This window comes from Nesoenas mayeri (genome assembly GCF_963082525.1).
Source record: "Nesoenas mayeri genome assembly, chromosome: 4".
Classification (NCBI taxonomy): Eukaryota; Metazoa; Chordata; class Aves; order Columbiformes; family Columbidae; genus Nesoenas; species Nesoenas mayeri.
Window position 1 is genome coordinate 30,213,141 of NC_137540.1, and position 19,149 is coordinate 30,232,289.

General features: G+C 43.7%; 1 protein-coding gene across 1 annotated transcript in view; it reads left to right on the forward strand.

Moving 5' to 3' along the window:
• FAM13A (family with sequence similarity 13 member A) overlaps window positions 1-17,779 on the forward strand; it is a gene marked incomplete at its 5' end in the record, with an annotated part of 128,122 nt that extends 110,343 nt beyond the window's left edge. The window contains 10 exons of the mRNA XM_080344168.1: window positions 2,512-2,725; window positions 3,107-3,245; window positions 4,313-4,394; window positions 4,540-4,760; window positions 6,115-6,198; window positions 10,318-10,413; window positions 11,224-11,307; window positions 14,956-15,152; window positions 15,850-15,951; window positions 16,842-17,779. Coding sequence (XP_080200294.1) covers window positions 2,512-2,725; window positions 3,107-3,245; window positions 4,313-4,394; window positions 4,540-4,760; window positions 6,115-6,198; window positions 10,318-10,413; window positions 11,224-11,307; window positions 14,956-15,152; window positions 15,850-15,951; window positions 16,842-16,968 — 1,346 coding nt within the window. The 3' untranslated portion in view covers window positions 16,969-17,779. The remainder of the gene's footprint in view (window positions 1-2,511; window positions 2,726-3,106; window positions 3,246-4,312; window positions 4,395-4,539; window positions 4,761-6,114; window positions 6,199-10,317; window positions 10,414-11,223; window positions 11,308-14,955; window positions 15,153-15,849; window positions 15,952-16,841) is intronic.
• Window positions 17,780-19,149: the final 1,370 nt, after the last annotated feature.

Genomic DNA, 19,149 nt, shown 5'->3' on the forward strand with positions numbered 1-19,149 from the left:
TCCAGCTGAAGCACCTGGCACCTGACTAGTGTGAGAGACACGATTGGGCTACAGCGCTGGTCCACTTCGTGACCTGATGTAGATAAAACCCTTAATTCCAAATACCTATTTATGTTTGTTAATTAATTGCTATGTTACTTTCTGGAGGGTTAGCCATTTTGTGTCCAGATGAGATTTTTTTCTTCTAAATGCCTGGAGTCAGCAAGGGGAAAAAGTTACCCATAGAGACAGGCATTCCAGGAGCAAGGATTAAAAATATATGATTTTCTGTGACAGCCATTTCTTCTGTCAGGTCTCAAATTTGATTTTTCCTTTTAGGACTTTTTTCCTTCTCCTTTTTAACATTTTTCCCTTGGAATGTGAGTCTTTATTTTGGGGCAGTATTTTGAAATCAACAAAGTACACACACGCTGGTCTCTGCTAGCTTATGTAAAGTGCTTTGCAGTCTTTTGGGGTTTGATAAGAGACTGAGCAACTGCAGTTCCCTGAATGTTGCATGCTATCTGGTATATAAATCCACCTTGGGACAAAGTCACATGCATCATGCATGATTAATAATGGCTTTGTTAGCTGGTGTGGTAGGAACTTAATTTGGTTACTGCTAAATATGCTGTTGATTTCTTCGAAGTTTATTCCATCTATGGAAATCCCATGGGGGTGTGTTTTAACAGTTTCCAAGGGCAAATTCTGTTTGGGAATGAGAAGCGAGAGATGTCTGAAGAATCATGTGCATCACTTATGTATCACATTTGTTACTTTTGTGTTATTTGCCTTTATTTTGCTACAAGAGAGATATTGCTGAAATCATGAGAGATTCAGGAAGCACGCAGCGCTGAAGTGTTGCAGTTTAGCTGAAGGATTTGCCCTTCGTTTCACCTTCCCTGTTAACAGATTCCTTGAGCAAAATATTTCAAGTATTAGGAACTTCCAGGGTTGAACACAGCTTAGAAAAAACTCTTGTTCCGGAATTTAGCTGAGAGCAGTGTTGGCTGCTCACGTTTCCCATCCATAGCAAAACAGCCTTTGCACACCTGGGCCTTGCACACCTCATTACAGTTACTCCTGCGAGCCCAGCTTGTATGTGCTTCATGTATCACAGCACCTGAAAGAGGCTTTTATGCAAAAACCTCCTGCCATCCCTTTCAGAGCAACGCATCAGTTTGCATGCAGCACCAATCTCGAAGCAGAAGCATGCCATTTATATTCATGCACTGAGGAAAAAGGGAAGAGGAGGAGAGCATTGTCTGACGCTGGGTACAGGCAAAATATCACTGAGCCTGTCATTACTGAATTATGGATGATCTTCCACTGTCTGAATTGTACTTGGGGGGAAATATTAAACAGTGTAGGGGTTCTGTAAGGGAATCCTCATTGCAATCCATTCTGAGCTACGAAAATGTTAAACTTGTTCAGCAAAAGGAAATACTGCTTTTTATTCAAAAATTGATGACTTCAAAAGCCCCTTCTCTTTGTGAAAGAACAACAGATGCACTAGGCACAGGAAATAATGAGTCCATAGCTCTGTGACTCATCTTGGAGCTTTCTATGAAGTTTTTGTTTGGTTACTTGACTCTAGTACTATTTGTTAGATTTATAAGTTCAAAGCCTGACTCTTAAACTGTCTAATCCTGTGGTGCTAAGTAGGAGCATGCAGATCAGCTTAGTAAACTATCTGAACACAAAACATTAGACTCCTTACGGCACCTGGAGGGGACTGATCACGAGATTGAGGCAACTGCTTTCCATGGGCTCCACTATGCTAGTCAGCAGTGCAAAGTTGGGTTCCCCTTTCTCTCCCTTTCCACCATCTCCCTGTAGAGCATTACTTCTGCTTCCAGTCGGTTAGATCGTCCAGGGGACTGAAGATTTCCTCACTTTTCTACCATGCTGTTAAGCAGCAGGATTGCATGTGAAAGAAAAAAGGAGGAAACTCAGACCATATTGCCATTGTTGCTGATTTACAGACTAGGCACCCTGCAGAACCAGTAGTAATGTTAGACACCTTTTTGTGGCCAACTAGAAGAACCTATTCTTACTCCTAGTCTTTGAATTTCCAATAGTGGGTGACAGGGTTGTATTGGAGTGCTGGAGGCCATGGGAGGACAACTCCTATGGTGTTAGTTTACATCATTTGTATATCCTGAAACTGGAAAAAAATCCTCCTGTAATCCAGTCACCTCCTTTATACTGCTGTGTGCCAATAACTTTCTCCTCAAAGGTGCTGGCTGGTGATAGCCTCATTTGATGTCAGTCCATGGTAATTACTGCCCAGCTTTTAGGTATGGTTTTCAGCTGCACCTAGGAGATTATTTATGTTTCTGTAGAGTACCCACTGTGGCCAGGCAATGCTTTGCACACCAGGCAGATGCGAGTAATGATCCAGAGTGTGCCTGATGATGAGGAATAGTGGTCCAGGACAAATGGGTCAGGGTTCATTAGAAAAGTTGCCTGGAGTCCATCATATGTATAAAACAAAAACGATAAAACCAGCCTTTGTCTTACTGTTCCCAGAGCCCATCCCTGCTCTTTCCTCATGGCAGCGAGACGGCTTGGACTCAGATGAGGCTCGCCTTTCCCCGCAGGCCGGTCGCTTAATTCGCCAGCTTCTGGATGAGGACAGCGATCCTATGCTGTCCCCTCGCTTCTATGCCTATGGACAGAGCCAGCAGTACCTGGATGATCCAGAAGTGCCTCCTTCCCCTCCCAATTCTCATTCCTTCATGAGGTGGGTTGTGATTTGCCTGTGCTGACTCTAACACCCAGGTGTAAAGTGTCGGCACGGTTGCATCAAGCCAACATCTCGTTGGGTCACATACATGGTGTAGCTATGCCATGTTGGGTTTCGGTTCCTACTGATAGGAAACTGATGTTTTTAGAAAAGTTCTTGGTAACTAATCATTTCTGGGTTTGTGAATTAATATCTAGGGAGTTGCTGTTGCTGAAAGAGGCTGCTACAGTATCTTTTGCTATCTGACATTACAGAGCAGCAACACAGCTTTCTCACTTTGGTGGGATTTGATTTTGTTTACATAAAGTTTAAGTGTCCATCTCTGCATGTACTGTGGCTGTTTGGATAAGCTCTTCCTGCAATCTCTGCTCTTTGTAGGAGGCGGAGTTCGTCTTTGGGATCTTATGAAGATGACAGAGAGGACCTCACCCCAGCACAACTCACCCGGAGGATTCAGGGACTAAAGAAAAAGATCAGGAGATTTGAGGAAAAATTTGAAGAGGAGAGGAAATACAGAGTGAGTTTGTAGAAGTTAAGCATTTATATGGAGAGATGTGCGTTAGCAGCAAAGGACATGAGGAAAGTCTGAAAAACACACAGAGGGTTTGAAAGCTTTGACAAGAAAGCGGTGGTGGGCAGGGAAAGCTGCTGCCCAAAAAAGGAAAATGTGCATCCATACCAAGCAAATTATCTTTCCAAGAATTATATACTGTCAGTGCAGCACAAGAGAAAGCCTAATAAACTCAGAGAATTTTGATCACTGCTTAAGACAGTGTGCCGAAAGCACACACTCAGTGTATACGAATAGCTATGTTAAACTTCTGTTTGTTTATTTATTCAAGTTCATCATATGGGAAGCACAATTGCACATCTCATTTGCATGATGGTAATCCCAGGACACCAGTGCATTGCAGAGACAGAGCAGCCGCCTTCATTCCTGAGCTACAAACCACAGTCAAGGGCTGCTGAGCAGTAGCAGTGTACTGTACTCTGATTATTCCTGACATGCCTTTTTTTGCACAAAATGCTTTTTAAGAAATGGAAGCTTTGCATGTGTGCATCTTTGGTGATCTAAACCACAAAGGATTGAACTCAAGGGTTCTGAACTGCAGTAGAAAAGGCTGAAAGAAATGTGCAGAGCTCACTGTAGCCTAGCACTTGGGTTATTTTGGTGTCTTTGGATGTAAGGCAGCCTTTGGTGTGGATACATGCATCCTAACACTTCTCAAACTGTTCACTCTAGGCTTCCTCTATTTTGGAGGTGCCCTCTTGTTAGGGAACAATAGGCACAAGGATTCCAATGTGCATCTGGCCTTCTGAGACACTTGTACAACTTAATGTTTGCCATCAGAAGTTCTGTGTTTTCTTCATGATGCCCGCTAAGAGACAGTGTTGTGACAGGCAGAGACAATTAAAGCAAGGTCTGAAATGAGCTGGTGAGAGATGTGCAGGTGCCAGTCAGAAGCCAGTGCCCATGCTCCATACCAGGTCCAAATTCTACTGTACCCTTTTTTGTGACACATGCTTGTTTCAGTGAGTCTCTGTCAGTGTAACAGATTCTGCATGACTGTTCTTTCCTCCCAGCCTTCCCATAGTGACAAAGCGGCCAACCCTGAAGTTCTCAAATGGACAAATGATTTGGCCAAATTTCGAAAGCAACTTAAAGGTGAGCAGCCACCACTGGTGCATTTTTGGGGGGTGACTGGACGCTGCCTCATTTAAGTTTTATGTTAGGCAGCGATCCTGTCACTGCCACATTTTTTAAAGAAAATATTAAAATTATTCATATTTCCCCAAATGTCCCTGTTTAGAGTCAAAACTGAAGATATCAGAGGAAGACCTTGGCCCTGTTGTGCGTCAGCGGAGCAACACGCTCCCCAAGAGCTTTGGTTCTCAGCTTGAAAAGGACGATGACAAGAAGCAAGACCTGTCAGATAAATCTGCCAAGCCTGCTGTGGAAGCAACCCTTGATTCTATCCAGAAGAAACTTCAAGAAAAACGAACAGAGACAAACCGACCTGAGGATATTAAGGTACAATATAGACAGATCAGATATCGGCCTTTAAGTACCAGTATGTAACTCACAGCTTCACAGTCACTTGTGAAAGCTCTGTGGTCTTCAATGTTCTGTCACAAAGTCTACAACCTTTACTCCTGGCTCACTTGCTTTAGTTTCTTTCCCTCTCCCTTTAGTATCTATGTTTTTTTTTTTTTCCAGAGCTTGGTTTCTACTGAATGTCGTGCAGTCTTTTTCTCATCCTTGTATAATCCAAGTAACATTTCTGAATTATTGCAATTCAGAATTTCCTGCCCTGTGTTTGGCTATTTCTGTTGTTATGTCCAAAGGCTTTTGGCAAATTTGGAGCCTTGAAGTCATTCTGGACATTGAGTCATCTGTTTTCTTCTTCTAGTTCACTCCAAAGCTGAGTGTTCATCTCTCAGGGCGTTTTATCACTGCTCTTCAGAGTTTCACACTGAGGTCTGTTAGCTGCTGTAATGTCTGAGGGTTATCAGCAGGCATGTATTTGTGTCTGATGTTGCTAGTTCCTGAGGTTTGGGCAGCCTTGTAAGTGAAGTCCTTGAGTCTGCTGACATGTAAATTGTGTAGTGCTTTTGTAAGAGAGGGGCAGACAGCATTATCTTTGTTTACTAGATCTGCAGAAGAAGAAGATACACACAGCGTGTATGTGTTTGACTCTTTTCTGCCAGTAGCGAGGATCCACAGCCTGGCTTTTTACAGAGGGCCTGTGATAGTATTTGGTGCTGTGATAGAGAGAGAAGGTGTCAAGCAATTTCAGTGGAGGAACTCTGGCAAACTTAGGGAGGTCTTCTCTAACTGCCTGCCCTTTTTTGGGCTTGGTCTCCTCAGTCCATGCCAGAGCTTTTCACTCAATAGCAGAATTGGCAGAAAGAGGCAGTCTGACTGCACTTAATGTTCTTGGTAAAGTGTGTTTGTGGCAGTCAAAGCAAAGATGGCAAGCTTTGCAAAAGGTACTGCAGCTTGTCTCAGATTTGGAGAAAAAGAAAGAACATGTGTTTTGTTGTAGAGTTTACACTTCAGATATTAACTGAAAAAGAGCCACCATCATTAAAAGTTGCACACCATTGTTTTTTCAAAGCTCACTGATGATAAATAAATGCCTCTTCTGTACATAAAATACCTTCATATGCAAAGTTTATATGGTTTTAATTTGCCTCCATTGTGCTTAAGGTGCCACTCATGTTAACAATCTCTTTGGCAATATAGCTGGGAAAAGAGGCAGAGATGAATCTTCAAAACATTAATGACAAAATGACATGACTTTGGTTAGGCCACAGATCAGTATTGTTTGAGTCCAGGAATCTGACTTTTGTTCCTTCTTCTCTCTCTCTGCCGCGTTTCACAGGACATGACAAGAGATCAGATAGCAGCTGAAAAAGTGGCTCTTCAAAAAGCTTTGCTGTATTATGAAAGCATTCATGGTAGACCGGTATGTACAGCAGCATTTTTTTCAAATTACATCTTTATATTTTTGTCTGTGGTAAATGATCCCCCTAACACTCCTCTGTTGTCACAGTCACTAGAACTTCTTGCTGTTCAAACCACACATGTATCCCCTAACACAGCTCCCTGATCCTTTGCTGCGGCTACTGAGGAGCCTCTTCTCAGCCAGGTGACATCTGCAGACAGAGCTGGGTTTGGCAGGTACCTGTAGGACCAAGTCTACAGGCTGGATGAGGCTGAACATGCATTATTTTGGTGTCACACTCACCAGAATCCACAGACATCCAGTTTGTGGCCCAGCTGACTCGCCACCTTTGCTGGGGATACAGTTTGCACAGGAATAGTTGTGTGTGGTGCCCCACGTAGCCAGGGATTTTGCCTTTTGCTAGTATTAATGGTGAACTGGGAAGACAGGAGTGCATAGATTGCTCCTTCTTAGGGGAGCTGCATCTTATTTCTCCCAGCACTGTGCTGTTTGCACCAGCATCTTGGTATTTGCACAATCCTCTTGTGGCAAAGGGTTTGTGAAACAGTTTGCCTCCTGTGCATCACAGCATAAGTTGAATGGAGATTTCGTTCTTCCCCTGAGAAATTGATTTTGTTTTCCATGTGCCAGTGGAAGGGAAGGGCAAGAGGTTTCTTGCACATTTGGTTTTAACAAAGGAAAACTTTTTATTAAGACAGTAAATCAATTATTGTGTACTGTTGATCTCCACCATGGCAGAAACACAATGTCTTCCAGGCCACCAAGTTGGCTTTTTATGAATCCCTTCTCCTCTTTCACTGTTGACATTATAATTTTTGCTACCAGCTGGATAGGTAAAGTAACTTAATTTCAGAGTGATGCTAATCTCTGGAGGAGTGGTTTAGGAACTGCAAAATACTGCTTATAAGAAGTACTTGATTAGTGCAGCTAATAAGTCTGTCATTCTGCTGCTGCATGAGAGTCCTGATCTCATCCTTCCTTTTGCTCCTGAATTATTTCCTCATTTGTCCGTTGTTTTTAAAAAGTCTCACTAATTTATTTAAATGCTTTAATTAAGTGCTAATACTGTACAGTCACATACAACAGCAGCTGATACCAGTGTAGTTGTATGAGAGGACATGCAGTTTTATTATTTTGTAAAATAACAAAAGGCCAGCACGAGGGAATCCACTTAACCTTCTTTGTCTTCTCCATGAGACTGAGTCAGATTTTGCTGCTTTTACAATGATATAAATCAACAGGTGGCACCTCATTAAGTGGACTCACTTAAATCTGTTTAAAAAGGGAACAAGCCCAAAGCCTAGGTGTCAGCATACCTTTTTTTTTTTTTTTCTCCACACTCCCCTTTCTGATGCTCTATTTATACAACTGCTTTTTAATTTCTTTGTTTTAAAGTAAGCAGTCTATACCTAGCAATGTGGAACTGCATGGCAAGGAAGACTGCAGCTGATCAGCTTTTGCTGTTCCCAGCTCCTGGCACTGCAGCAATGGAAAAGTACTGAGAGCTTGAGGAGAATGGGGATAGTTCAGCCAAGTTTTTGGGCTTTTTTTCTTCTTAAAGATGTTTAACTAAACAAGAAAAACAATGGAGCTCAGATTTATTGTGCAACTGGGTCTTTCTGCACCAGTGATAGATGAACCTGCAAAGGTGGAACTGAACTATTTTCATTAAGCCAAAAAGTCCATCTCTGCACAAATTCTTGAGCTGCTCTAATAATGCAAGCAATGTTCTGGTCTGTTCCTCAGCTGCTGCTATTTTGCCATGTGGAGCATGCCCTGGAGTTGTGTCAAAGGCTCCATTATTCCAGCAGTCTTTTTACATTTTGATGTTCTCCCAAAATATACTCAGGTTTTGCTGGTACTACTTATGTTTACCTAGTGGGACAGTTTGCCCATGTGCTTTTGGTTAAGTGTGCTGGTGTAAGTCGGCAGGGCTGATTCAGGACCTGTATACTTAACTTCCAATGCCTAAATTAATTCTCTTTGCTCTTCTTCCATACCAATATTCAGACACTGAAGCATGTTGTTTATTTTTTCCATTCTTCAACATACCTCAGGATTTTTTGCTCATTCCAAGGCTTATGTTTATTTTTTCTGTACAGAACAGTGCTATTTATCAACTTCAAAATGTCATTAATTGAAGGTCTGGTTCTTAGCCACAGCATAGTGTTGTGGGTTTTTTTAAGTAACAGTGACTGTCTGAGCCAACAGTAGTGCTGTGCCTCCTGTTCTACTAACTGCTAACCTAGTAAAGCTAGGAATAATATATAATATATATGTAGGCTAGCCAGTTTCTCTAGCTGTATGTATCATTGATTGCAGAGAAGCTTCCAAAGTTGGAGGCAACTTGCTAGCCAGTGCAATTGAATGTAGACACATCAACATGAAACTGGGCAGAGAGAGGCCTGAGTGAATTTTTTGATGCTGCTCACATCCCTCTAATCCACATGAGCCGCTTACCCAGCAAACAGCCAGCGCAAGGCTGGCGACTGTTGGAGCCCAGTGGTGCTTCAAGGCTGTGGGACATGCAGACCCGAGAGCTCAGTCAGACCACCCGTTTGCCTCCTATCAAGCTGAGGATATTTGCATTGAACCCAGAATGGAATAAAAAGGTCTTCCTCCTTCTTCCCCCCTGTTCATCTGTAGCAACATGGGAAATAGGCTTGGTTATCAGGAGGAAGATGTTACCTCCAGATTCTTAGAGTTCATCACTGCCAGTCCTGCTCCTGGCAATACTTACAGCTCTTCTGCCCCTTGCAAACCAACAGCCTTTCCTGGTCTGGAGGGAGGATGTAAAAGCTTTAAAAAGATCACTCCAGTGAGAGCCAACTGCAGATAAAATAAAAGAATTCATTTTAAAACGTCCTCGGTGTCTCAAGCTCTCCCTTTCCTCTTATTTCTGTTGTAGAAAGGGAGACTGTACATTTACACTGTTGATGTTGATTTTTACATGGCAGCTGTTCAGATGCTCTGGTGACTAGCAGCAGTGAAAGGCCTTCAGGAACATAGGCATGGCATCAGAATCAGCTAAAGCTGCTCCTTTGAGGAGCAGAAAAACAATATAGTGGAAGGACAGTCACAGGATGTGGGTCAGACAGTGCTGAATACAAAGAAAGATGATGATCAGGTTGGTTCTGCTGAGTATTTTGTTTGTTTGTTTTCTAACCCTGCTGAAGAAGTAAAACCGCACTTCTTCACAACTAGTATTTAGTTGTACAGACCTTTGCTTTCCCACACTAGCTACTGTCTGTTAGGACTTCCCTACTCCTGGCACTGTCAGTACTACTGAGATTTTTGAGTTGGCTTGGATCTGAAAGAAAAACAGAAATGAACACTTGTAGTCTGCAACACTCTCAAACTGAGGTGGGAGCATGACATGCAGCTAGGAGTGGGATTAGGGACAGAGCAATGTAAGGAGGGCTTGGGGTGGGCATCACAGCATTATTCTGTTTTCTGTAGTCCACACAGCCCTGGCACCCTCATCCCTTCTCAGCTCTGTGGTAATTCCTCCCACCAAGGTTCCTGGGAGGAAGGCTGGAGGAGAAGGTTAGGGGATTAAAAATATGAAGAACCACTGGCTTTAAAAGGAAATTAAGAGGAATAGCAAAGCTGGAAAGCCAGCTTTTGTGAAATCTGTAGTTTGACGTACCCTAGGAAAACCTCCTTTCATTGCAGTATCCCATCATGGCAGCTCTGTTCTCTTTTCCTGGGTCATAATCTCTGCCTCTGAGGTCTCAGCCGCAAGAACAAGAGTGGGAAACTTCATGTTATGCCTTATAATGGTAGACATGATTATGAGCACAGACTGCTGCCTCTGTGGGTCCTTTTGTGCTGTGGACACATGATACCTAAGTTGGTTATTTAAACCACCTGGCTCATACAACCACAGTACAAGAAACCCTCCAGGTTGGGTGCTGCTTCATCTGGCACGTGGGGCAGGAGATGCAATGACCTACGTGAACACTTGCATTACCAGTCTCAGGGCTAATGCTGCTGAGCTGCCACCCTCACGGAATCCCCTTCAAGTGTCCTCTGACTAACAGCCATCACAGACACGTGCATTATAGAGTAGAGCATCCACTGCGGGCTTCATGGATCTCGCTTCTTTTTCCTTTCCAGGTAACCAAAAATGAACGACAGGTGATGAAGCCATTATATGACAGGTATCGCTTGGTCAAGCAGATCCTCTCCAGAGCCAACTCCATCCCCATCATTGTGAGTAAAGCATTCCTTTGGGGGCTGTTTCTTTGGTTTTGAGCTCAGGTAACAGGAAGCACCACACTTCTGCATACAACACAATCACTAAGGCCAAGTCCCAACCTCCCTTACCTCTCAAAGACCAAGCAAACGACTGAATCAATGACACACTGTATACTGAGGTCAGGCAGAGCTGGTCAAGGGACTCCAGTGTCCACCCATGAGCCACGGGGCACATCTCACCTTGTGTTGTTTCTCCTCTTTCCATTGGGCTGCTGCTGTTATTTCATCATCTTGTGTTTGGCTGCAGCCTCACTTCCCGTTCCTTACCAATCCACTCTGAGCTGTAGGTCTTCCATCCTCTAGTGGGAACAGCGAGAGGCTCGTGCAGAGGCAGGATGCCTTTGGAAATCATTCTCTACATCATTAGTGGGAAATCAGGCTCCTGGAAAGCAAGCCTGGGGAGTTTGGCTGGGCTTACACTGTAGCTCTGTAGAGCAAACCAAATGGTGTGTGTGTGTCTGGGCCTTGGGCTGGGAATAATTTTCTTTCAGCCTTTACTTTGTAGTTCCTGCCCAGCTAGTATTGCAGCATCCAAGCTTTTTTGCTTAGAAGTGTTTGGCAGTGGTGTTCCTTGCTAAGCAACATCCTGAGAGAAAACAGCCCAAAGTTTAAGGGGGTTTCCAGGCATGTTTTTCTTCTTTAAGAAATAGATTTCTTCTGATGGTCCAGCGGTGAGCTGAGTGAATGTGTGGGAGAGAATGAGCTGAGAGCAGGTGGTGAAGAAAGGGGTTCATAATATAACGTGCTTGTTAACACCTGTCACAGGGTTCCCCCTCCAGCAAGCGGAGAAGCCCTTTGCTGCAGCCAATTATCGAGGGCGAAACAGCTTCCTTCTTCAAGGAGATAAAGGTGAAGACCTCCAGCTGCTAACTAATTGCTCAGTTTGCATCAATTGTCCCCTTATACCAATGAAGGAGGATGATTGACTGATTGATTGATATTTTTTTCCATCAGTGTTGATTTTTTGCAGTGTCCTCCTGAAAAATCAGTAGCTGCTTTAAGCCTCACCAGTTCTGATCAAATTCTTTCCTTGTATTCTTCCCAGTATTTCCTTGGCTTTGCATTTTTTTCCCATCCTTCTCCTTCCCCCTCCCCCTCCACCTGTACATAATATATTTTATTTTGTTTTAAAAAAAAATCACAATTACCTTTGTACATTGCTTTTTTCCCTGCTTTCCTCCTTTCTTTTTAACGATGCTAACTTGTTTTGCGGTTGTTTCTCTCATTCCAAAGCTCTGTGGCTTGCACACAACACCATGGCAGGAATGAGCTCTCACAAAACTAACACTGGCAGGTGGGGCCAGCTGGGGCACTTATGGAATCCATACCTACTCCCCTTCACATGCTAATTTTATCCAGGGCTCATTGTCACCACCTTGTGAATGGTATTTCTAACCAAGTCACATGAGGCTGGAAGTAAGAACAACTCGAGTCTGCTAGTTAACCCTTGGTCAGATTTGGATGGCAGGATTATTGTGTTTCTTTCTCATGCTGCTGTGGGGCAGCAGTTCTTGGTGGTGGAGCCTGCTGCAATATTGGACCTTCTTCCCCTGAGCAGAAGAGAAGTCCAGCTGTTGACCAGGACATGCAGTGTGAAGCTGGGCCCTGATTGGCCTTTGTTACCCTTGCAATGTAACGGGAAAAATGCTTTTGCACATTTGGGTCACTTATCTATTATCCAGCCAGTGTTTGGTTTATGGTGTAAATACTGCAGACCTAGACATCCAAGGTGATTTGATTATCAAGCAATTAAAGTGGATTGTGTATTAATGGACTATTTGAGGCACATATTCTTTAAGACTGAAGATGTTAAGCTTCCATTTGGAGGCTGGTTAGTCATCTCTGAGCTCTCACTATTTTATGGATAACTGCTGGATCAAGTCTGCAATAGTGGGTTGGTGGGAGGTATTTTTGTTTGGTTTTGGTTGTTGGGTTGTTTTGTGGGTTTTTTTTCTTCTTTTAGTATGTTCTCCATTTGTCACCTACGCTTGCACCCAGAGACATAACTTAGAGCTGTTGGTTATGGAGATGGCTGGTGTTGCGCCAGGGCAGCATCTCCCCAGCTCAGCTGTGTCCTGCTGAGAGGTTTCTGACTGAGGAGCAGGGTGACAGCCTTAAGCCCGTTAACGCTTAGGTTCCTGTAAACACTTAAATGGGGTCTGTGAAGCTGCATGCAACAGCTTTGCCCTGAACTACACTCAGAATGAAGCAGAGGATATTGCCACAAGGCCCCAGTACTCACCCCCTGCATAGGTCTGCTATAGGCAGAGCACTACCTTTCTTGACAGGCCCCTGACATTGTTGGGATTTTTGATTTTGTGTTGGTTTTGGGGTTTTTTTAAGTGTTTAGGAGAGTCAAATGGAAGCTTGAAAGTGATTTGAGGTGAAGCCTTTACCAGACATTTGGGTACAATATCTTGAATATTGCCTGTGTTGAAAAAAATCATTGGGAAACTTGCCTGCCAGGAGTGCTGATGATGGGATACTCTGGAGGTTTTACATTTGAAAATCTGGAAAATCTAAATGCTTCATGATTGCCTAGAAGTCCAAGCAGGTGCATGCCAAATAGATCTAGTCAATGAAGATCATTCTGGTTCAAGGTATAAATGCCAGTGCAGGTTTAAAATAAGGTTCCCATGGGAGACTTGTTCAAAGTGGAGGCCTTGTATGGAAATGGATGTTTAAATTCTCGCTACAAATCCTTTTAATTTGCTCCTTTGTTTAAAACAGTAAAATGCTTTAAGAGGTCTCGTGACAGCCAGATGTAGCGTTTTGGCACTGAGGTCTAAACAAGTGAAGTTTCTACACTTTCTTTTCCTCCCACGGGCTTCCATCAGCAGGAGACTGGTGCCTGAGCTCAGGGCCAGAGCTGTCCTTGCTGGCTGGGCAGCTGCTGGGGCCCTGCGCTGAGGCAGGACGGGCTGATGGGCATCTCTGAGGAGGAGATGGCTGCCAGATTTACAGATTCAAGTCAGTCCTTGCATCTGTCTTGGGGAGCAGTTTGTCACACTGCTGGTGAAAACTGTTGCTTTCCTTTCTCTCTAGAGGAGGAATCCAGAAGCAAGTTGCTCTCCCAGGAAAGGACACAGGAGCTCCTCCTTCAGTGCCAGCAAGATTCCCCCGAGACAAAGTGTGCCAATTTTGCTGCTTAGATTGACTTATCAAGTCCTCCTGCATGCCAGAGCAGGAACAGCATTCTCCTGCTTCAGTGCCCATTGCCCTCCCCAGCAGGGCAGGACAGCATGCCTGGGGACCAGAAAATGGCGCCAAGCTATGGTCCCCCCTCCCCAGCCCAGCCTGGAATTGTTTGCAGGGTTTAAAGACAGTATGTGGCTGCTGTTTCATGCCTCTTAGGAATAATTGAACTATTTATAAGGAATCAAATGAAAAAAAGTCAAGAAAGTGGCTTCTTTTGGTTCCAGTACAATATACTTTTGCATACACTTCTGTGATATTAGCCCTCAAAAAGTTTGAAAGATATGCAGGTGCTTAGATCCTTCCTGGCTAGAGTTACATAGTTGTAAAATAAATATATATATATATATACACAGACATCCATACATAATTACGGGACTGTCCATGCTGGCATTTATTACCTTCCACTAATGCTCATGCCTCATTCCTTAGGGATGAAAACTGCCTTCTAGAAATGTCTCTAAGTATGAGAAAACTGGGCCCTGTTCCTTGATATATTCCAAATGATTTCTGGACAGTGTCGCAGGACAAGCCCTTCATTTGAGAACGCTATGAATTAGCAAGTACCAAGGTGCAGCAGAGACTTTCAAATCTTGTGCCTATAAATTTTGCAAAAAATTTGAACACAATAGTTCCTCAGTGTACTTTGAGGAAATAGCACTGGGTAGAATGTTTCCATTCCCATTTTTAGCATATTCCAGCTAAATGGTACAGAGCTGCTGTTAGGAACAGGTTGGCAGTAGCACTCCTTTTACAGTCAATCATATTCCACATTTGGGCCATTGAAAGACTGATCTGAGCTCATTGACATAACTGCTTGAGCATTTGAGCTCTTGAATTGGGACAATAAAGAGAGCTGTTGAGCTGCAGCTATTGAGAGAATATCTTGCATTTTAACCTGGCAATCTGTATGCTGCCAGGTGTGTTTGTAGGGAAATGTAGGGGATGGCTGGCATGCCTTAGACAGTATGCATAATGACTGTAACTGGTTTTATTTACATCAAAATACTTAAAGCAACAGGTTGCTAAGAACCCCAGGCATTTTTTCACTCAGTTCCCTGGCCTCAGGTCTCATTAACCAGTCACAGTTGATGGGTGGTGGTTTCTCTGACATGCTTCAGGTGTCAGGGGTCTGACTGATGGTCTTCTCATGTCCAGTGTGGCATAGCAATTGCAGTGCCTGCTCTGCCTGTCCACTTCTTCTCATACCTGTTCCACAGTGCATGTGGTGAAAGGTGGTGCCCATTGCTGAGAATGGAAGCAGTAACCTCTTCTGTTTTGGGGTGCTCTGTCCTTCTCCAGGAGGAAGAGGAGGGGTCTGAGGAGGACAGCAATGTGAAGCCAGATTTCACAGTTACCATGAAAACAGATTTCAACGTGCGTAGCTTCTTGGATCAACTCGAAGATGATGCTGATGGCTTTGTTTCCCCGGTGGATGATAAGATGCCATCTAGGAGCAACCAGGATATGGGGCTTTCAAATCTCCATGAAGCATCCATGTATGTTGAATTTGCAGGCAACTTGAAAAAGTTATTTATTGCTAAGATAACACTTTATTTGTTGGAAAGTATCTAGATTTTTTTTTTCTATCTGTGTTCTGCACCCGAATTTTTTGCCCTTTTTATAAAAAAATGTATTAGACCCTCATATGAAAGGGTTTGGGAAGAAACTACCTTGTCCTGATACTGATATTAGACTTCTGCATCGTTGGATTCTAGTACTAAATAGTAGCTCCACTTCACCAGTGGCAAGCTTTATTGTGAAAACAACCCTGTACTCTACAAGGTTTTTCAGGTTTTGGAGAGGTCAAGTTGAACTAGTTTTGCTGATTCTAAGCACCCGGGTCTGATGCAAACACACATATGTGGTGGCCTTAAATCATGGCCGTTGTTTGTCGATCCTATGAAAGTCACCAAAAGCAGACCCATCTTCAGCAAGTAAATGTCACAGAAGTTAGTGGTCGGTTGTGAAATGCACACTTGACCTCCTTAGAGGCTTCAGCTTAAGTGTAAGACTGTTCTGCTGAACTAAATTCAAAGAGCTTTTTGTTACAAGTAACAGCAGGTTGCCAGAGATACTTGCAGGAGCAGCTCCATTGCTTGGCATCCATGCAACCATACCTTTGTAGATTTACTGTATCTTTCCTGTTATAATTGTGTACATATGTATAATCTTGTTTATATTTAAAACCCACAGCCCTGAACTGTTAGAGCAGCTCCAAGAAGTGAGGGAAGAGAAAAAGCGAATCAGAAAAAAATTGAGAGACTTTGAAGATAATTTTTTCCGACAAAATGGAAGGTAATAATTTCTCGTCTCTCTCTCCTTCAGCTGATTTTTAATGTTTGCCATCTACAAAGACCTCCAAATATGGAAAGTTACTTGAATTCACTATTTTATATTTCTTCATCATCATCATCATCATTTTTTTTCCCCACATTCATTACAGTCACCCATTAAAATAAATTATTTCCCACCCCACACCCCCAAAGAACATCAGGGACCACAGCCTCTTTGAAAACTTTCTTATGACAAGCAGTGGGAAGCAAAATTACAGATTGTGAAAATCTAGCTGCCTCTAGCACAGCTGACAGAAATAATGGAAGAGTTTCTCAGTGATAGAATGATTGGGTTTTTTCCTAGACATGTAGGGTTTAGATTTCTGTCCTATTCCTGCTTCTCTGTGAGATATTCAGACACTATTTTAACAAGTATTTCTGCTCTAGTGTAGCTGGGTTTATCATTTTCAGAAGATGTCCCACATTCATGAGCTGATAGAATGTCTTCATCTATTTGTACTCTGAAATTATCTTGGTTTCTTTCACCAGCCATCATCCTTAGAGGTTCTTGTAAAATCACTGAGAACTTAAAAGTTCTCACATCTGGTCAGGTATCATCTTCCTTTTCACAGGCTATGTTTTATTTTGCCTCACTGGCAATTTCAGACAAGTAGGGCATGCTTCAAAGGAGGTTTTGCATTTGAAACCAGGGGGTTGTCTTCAGCCTCAATATGCAAACGTCCCACACTTTGTTGGAGCAGTTTGCCCCTCTTTTTTTTAACTCTCAAAGGATAAAAGTTTTGGTTTTGTTCCCTGATGGGGAGTGTAGGCCTTGTTGTGGGATGGAGGGAGGCTGCTGAGGGAAGACATCTTGTGACAGAAATCCTCATGACCTGCTTTCTCTCCCACTAGGAACGTGCAGAAAGAAGACCGCACTCCTATGGCTGAAGAATACAATGAATACAAGCAGATTAAGGCCAAGCTGAGGCTGCTGGAGGTCCTGATAAGCAAAAGAGATATGAGCTCCAAGATCATGTAAAGGAGGAGATTGGTTTTTGCTAGTAAACAAAGAGGAGGGAGCACCAAATGGACAAATGCATGAAGTGGATGCAGCAGGAGCCTGGCTGGGGAGAGCTGAGGAGCTCCCGGGGAACTGAAGGGCCATTCCCAGAGGCGGGATGGGGGAAAGGGTGACTTTCCATCACTCTCGGTACTTGCTGTTGCCCGCTCCTTCTCGAGGCCTCCTGCCCAAAATGGAGTTTGCCAGCCTAGGAGACATGATGCTGCGCTCAGTGACTGCACTGAAGAGATCCTTCTGTTTTGATTTCCTTACAGATCCTGTAATATTTAGAATATCAAAGCCAGTCATGCTATTCTTTTTTTTTTTTTTTTAACCAGGATATCATAGCAAGAGGCAAAGTAGGATGAATAGTGATTAAATCATCAAATGGCTTCTACTTTAGTTGGACAGACAAGTGCCCTAGCTGATCTCATGTGAAAGCACAGGCCGGATAGCGCCAAGACTGTTCTCTTGAAGCTACAGCAGAGATTTGCTCAAACTTTTGGCCCACTTGTTTAGAGTTCAGCATTGTCTGTTGCTCTAGATAAATGGTGTAAGAACCTCCTGGTCACCACCCAGAGCTGGTTTGAGTTACAGTTTTACCTCGGCTTGAGCTGGATTTTCTTCCTACTTTTTTGTTGACCAGTTTGATTGAAGTAGAAGAAAAGTACCTACATCTGTTTGGGATAGCAAAGAAAATGAGCTGTGCAGCAAGGTTCTTGCCAGCTTGTTCCACCTGGACGGTGATACTGTAATATTTTGACCATGTTTAGGCAACTGGGAAGAAAAGAGGTTTTAAAAGCTTTAATCAGAATCCTGTGGGATTTTGGTAGTTGATCACTTAAATGTCTGGTGTCAAGTATCTGGAAGTTATCTAGAAGACCCACCCTGTTAGTACATGCGCTTGATAAAACTGTAAGAATCCAAGCTGAACAGTCCATATGGGTGTCATACCCTAAATTTTGTTCTTTTATGTACACCGTTGATCAGACTACATGGGCTGCAGCAGTGACACTGTGATGGTGGCAACACAGGGTGGTCTTTTCTTCCTGGTGTGTCTAGCGGGTGTACCAGCGCAAGAGGATGCTGCAGGGAATAGGAAGCCCAGAGCCATGCTCTGCCTATGGAATGGACCCGTGTCTTAGGTGCAGATTTTGACAATTGAACATTTTCTAATGTGTTTCTGCCTGAGGGAGTTCAGGAATGCACCAAGTAGCTGAGGGCCCACAATTCTGCAGTCCTGGGGCTTGCTCTCCTGCTCCAGAGGCTGGTGTGCACCACCTCGCTCTGCCCTGAGCCAGGGACCCCGATGCCCCAGGGAGAGTAGTTCTGTATGCTTTGTTTTGTGCTGGTCCCTGGGGTGGCTGATGTGCAGAAGCCAAATGGCCAAGACCAAATGCAGTCAATTGGCAGTCGTGGTAGCCAGGCCTCACGCTGGAGGAGGCAAGAGGATGCCCAGAACAACTTCTCCCTCTTCCTTCATTATATGGGCACATGGGCTCACAAATACTGATATATTTGGGTTGTGGCATTTAGACTTAGCCCCTTCCACTTGCTGTAGGTGCTGTGTTAATTCTTGCCAAAAACTGATGCTGAGGGTGTTCTGGTCTCTTCAGGACCTTCCACCAGTAGGTTTGTATGTGCTCATGACTAGTCGGGGTAGGTAAGATTTTTTTTTTTTTTAACCAATTGCAGAATTGCCTGTTGTATATAAAATCAGTGAAGACTGAATTTCATATTTCCAAAGAGTCCAGAGGACATGGGTGCTGACCTGGGGCTTGGCTTTTCAGAGATGCTGTGTTTCAGTCACTTGAGAGATGTGGGGCTCTGCCTCTGCAAAACTGATCCTGTGGATGCATTGACTGGGCTAATAAATGGGCTCAAAAACTGCTTTTGCAGAAGTTTGGCTGGAAGGGAGGCCTGACCAGGGTAAACCCCCTGGCTGAGCATAGGGCAGCTTGGAAATCAGAGCTGTGCCATTGTCCTTAGGCCTGCTCTTACAGGCTCTGCCTCTCAGAGTCCATAGTCAGCTCCCCCCTCAGTTATTTTAGGTATGAGAGCTGAGCCAAACTGGCTGCTCTGGCTCGATTTGGTATTGCTTGGGCCGAGTTCAGCAAAGCAAAAGCACATGTGGTGAGCATGTGCTGCAAGCTGCTTTGC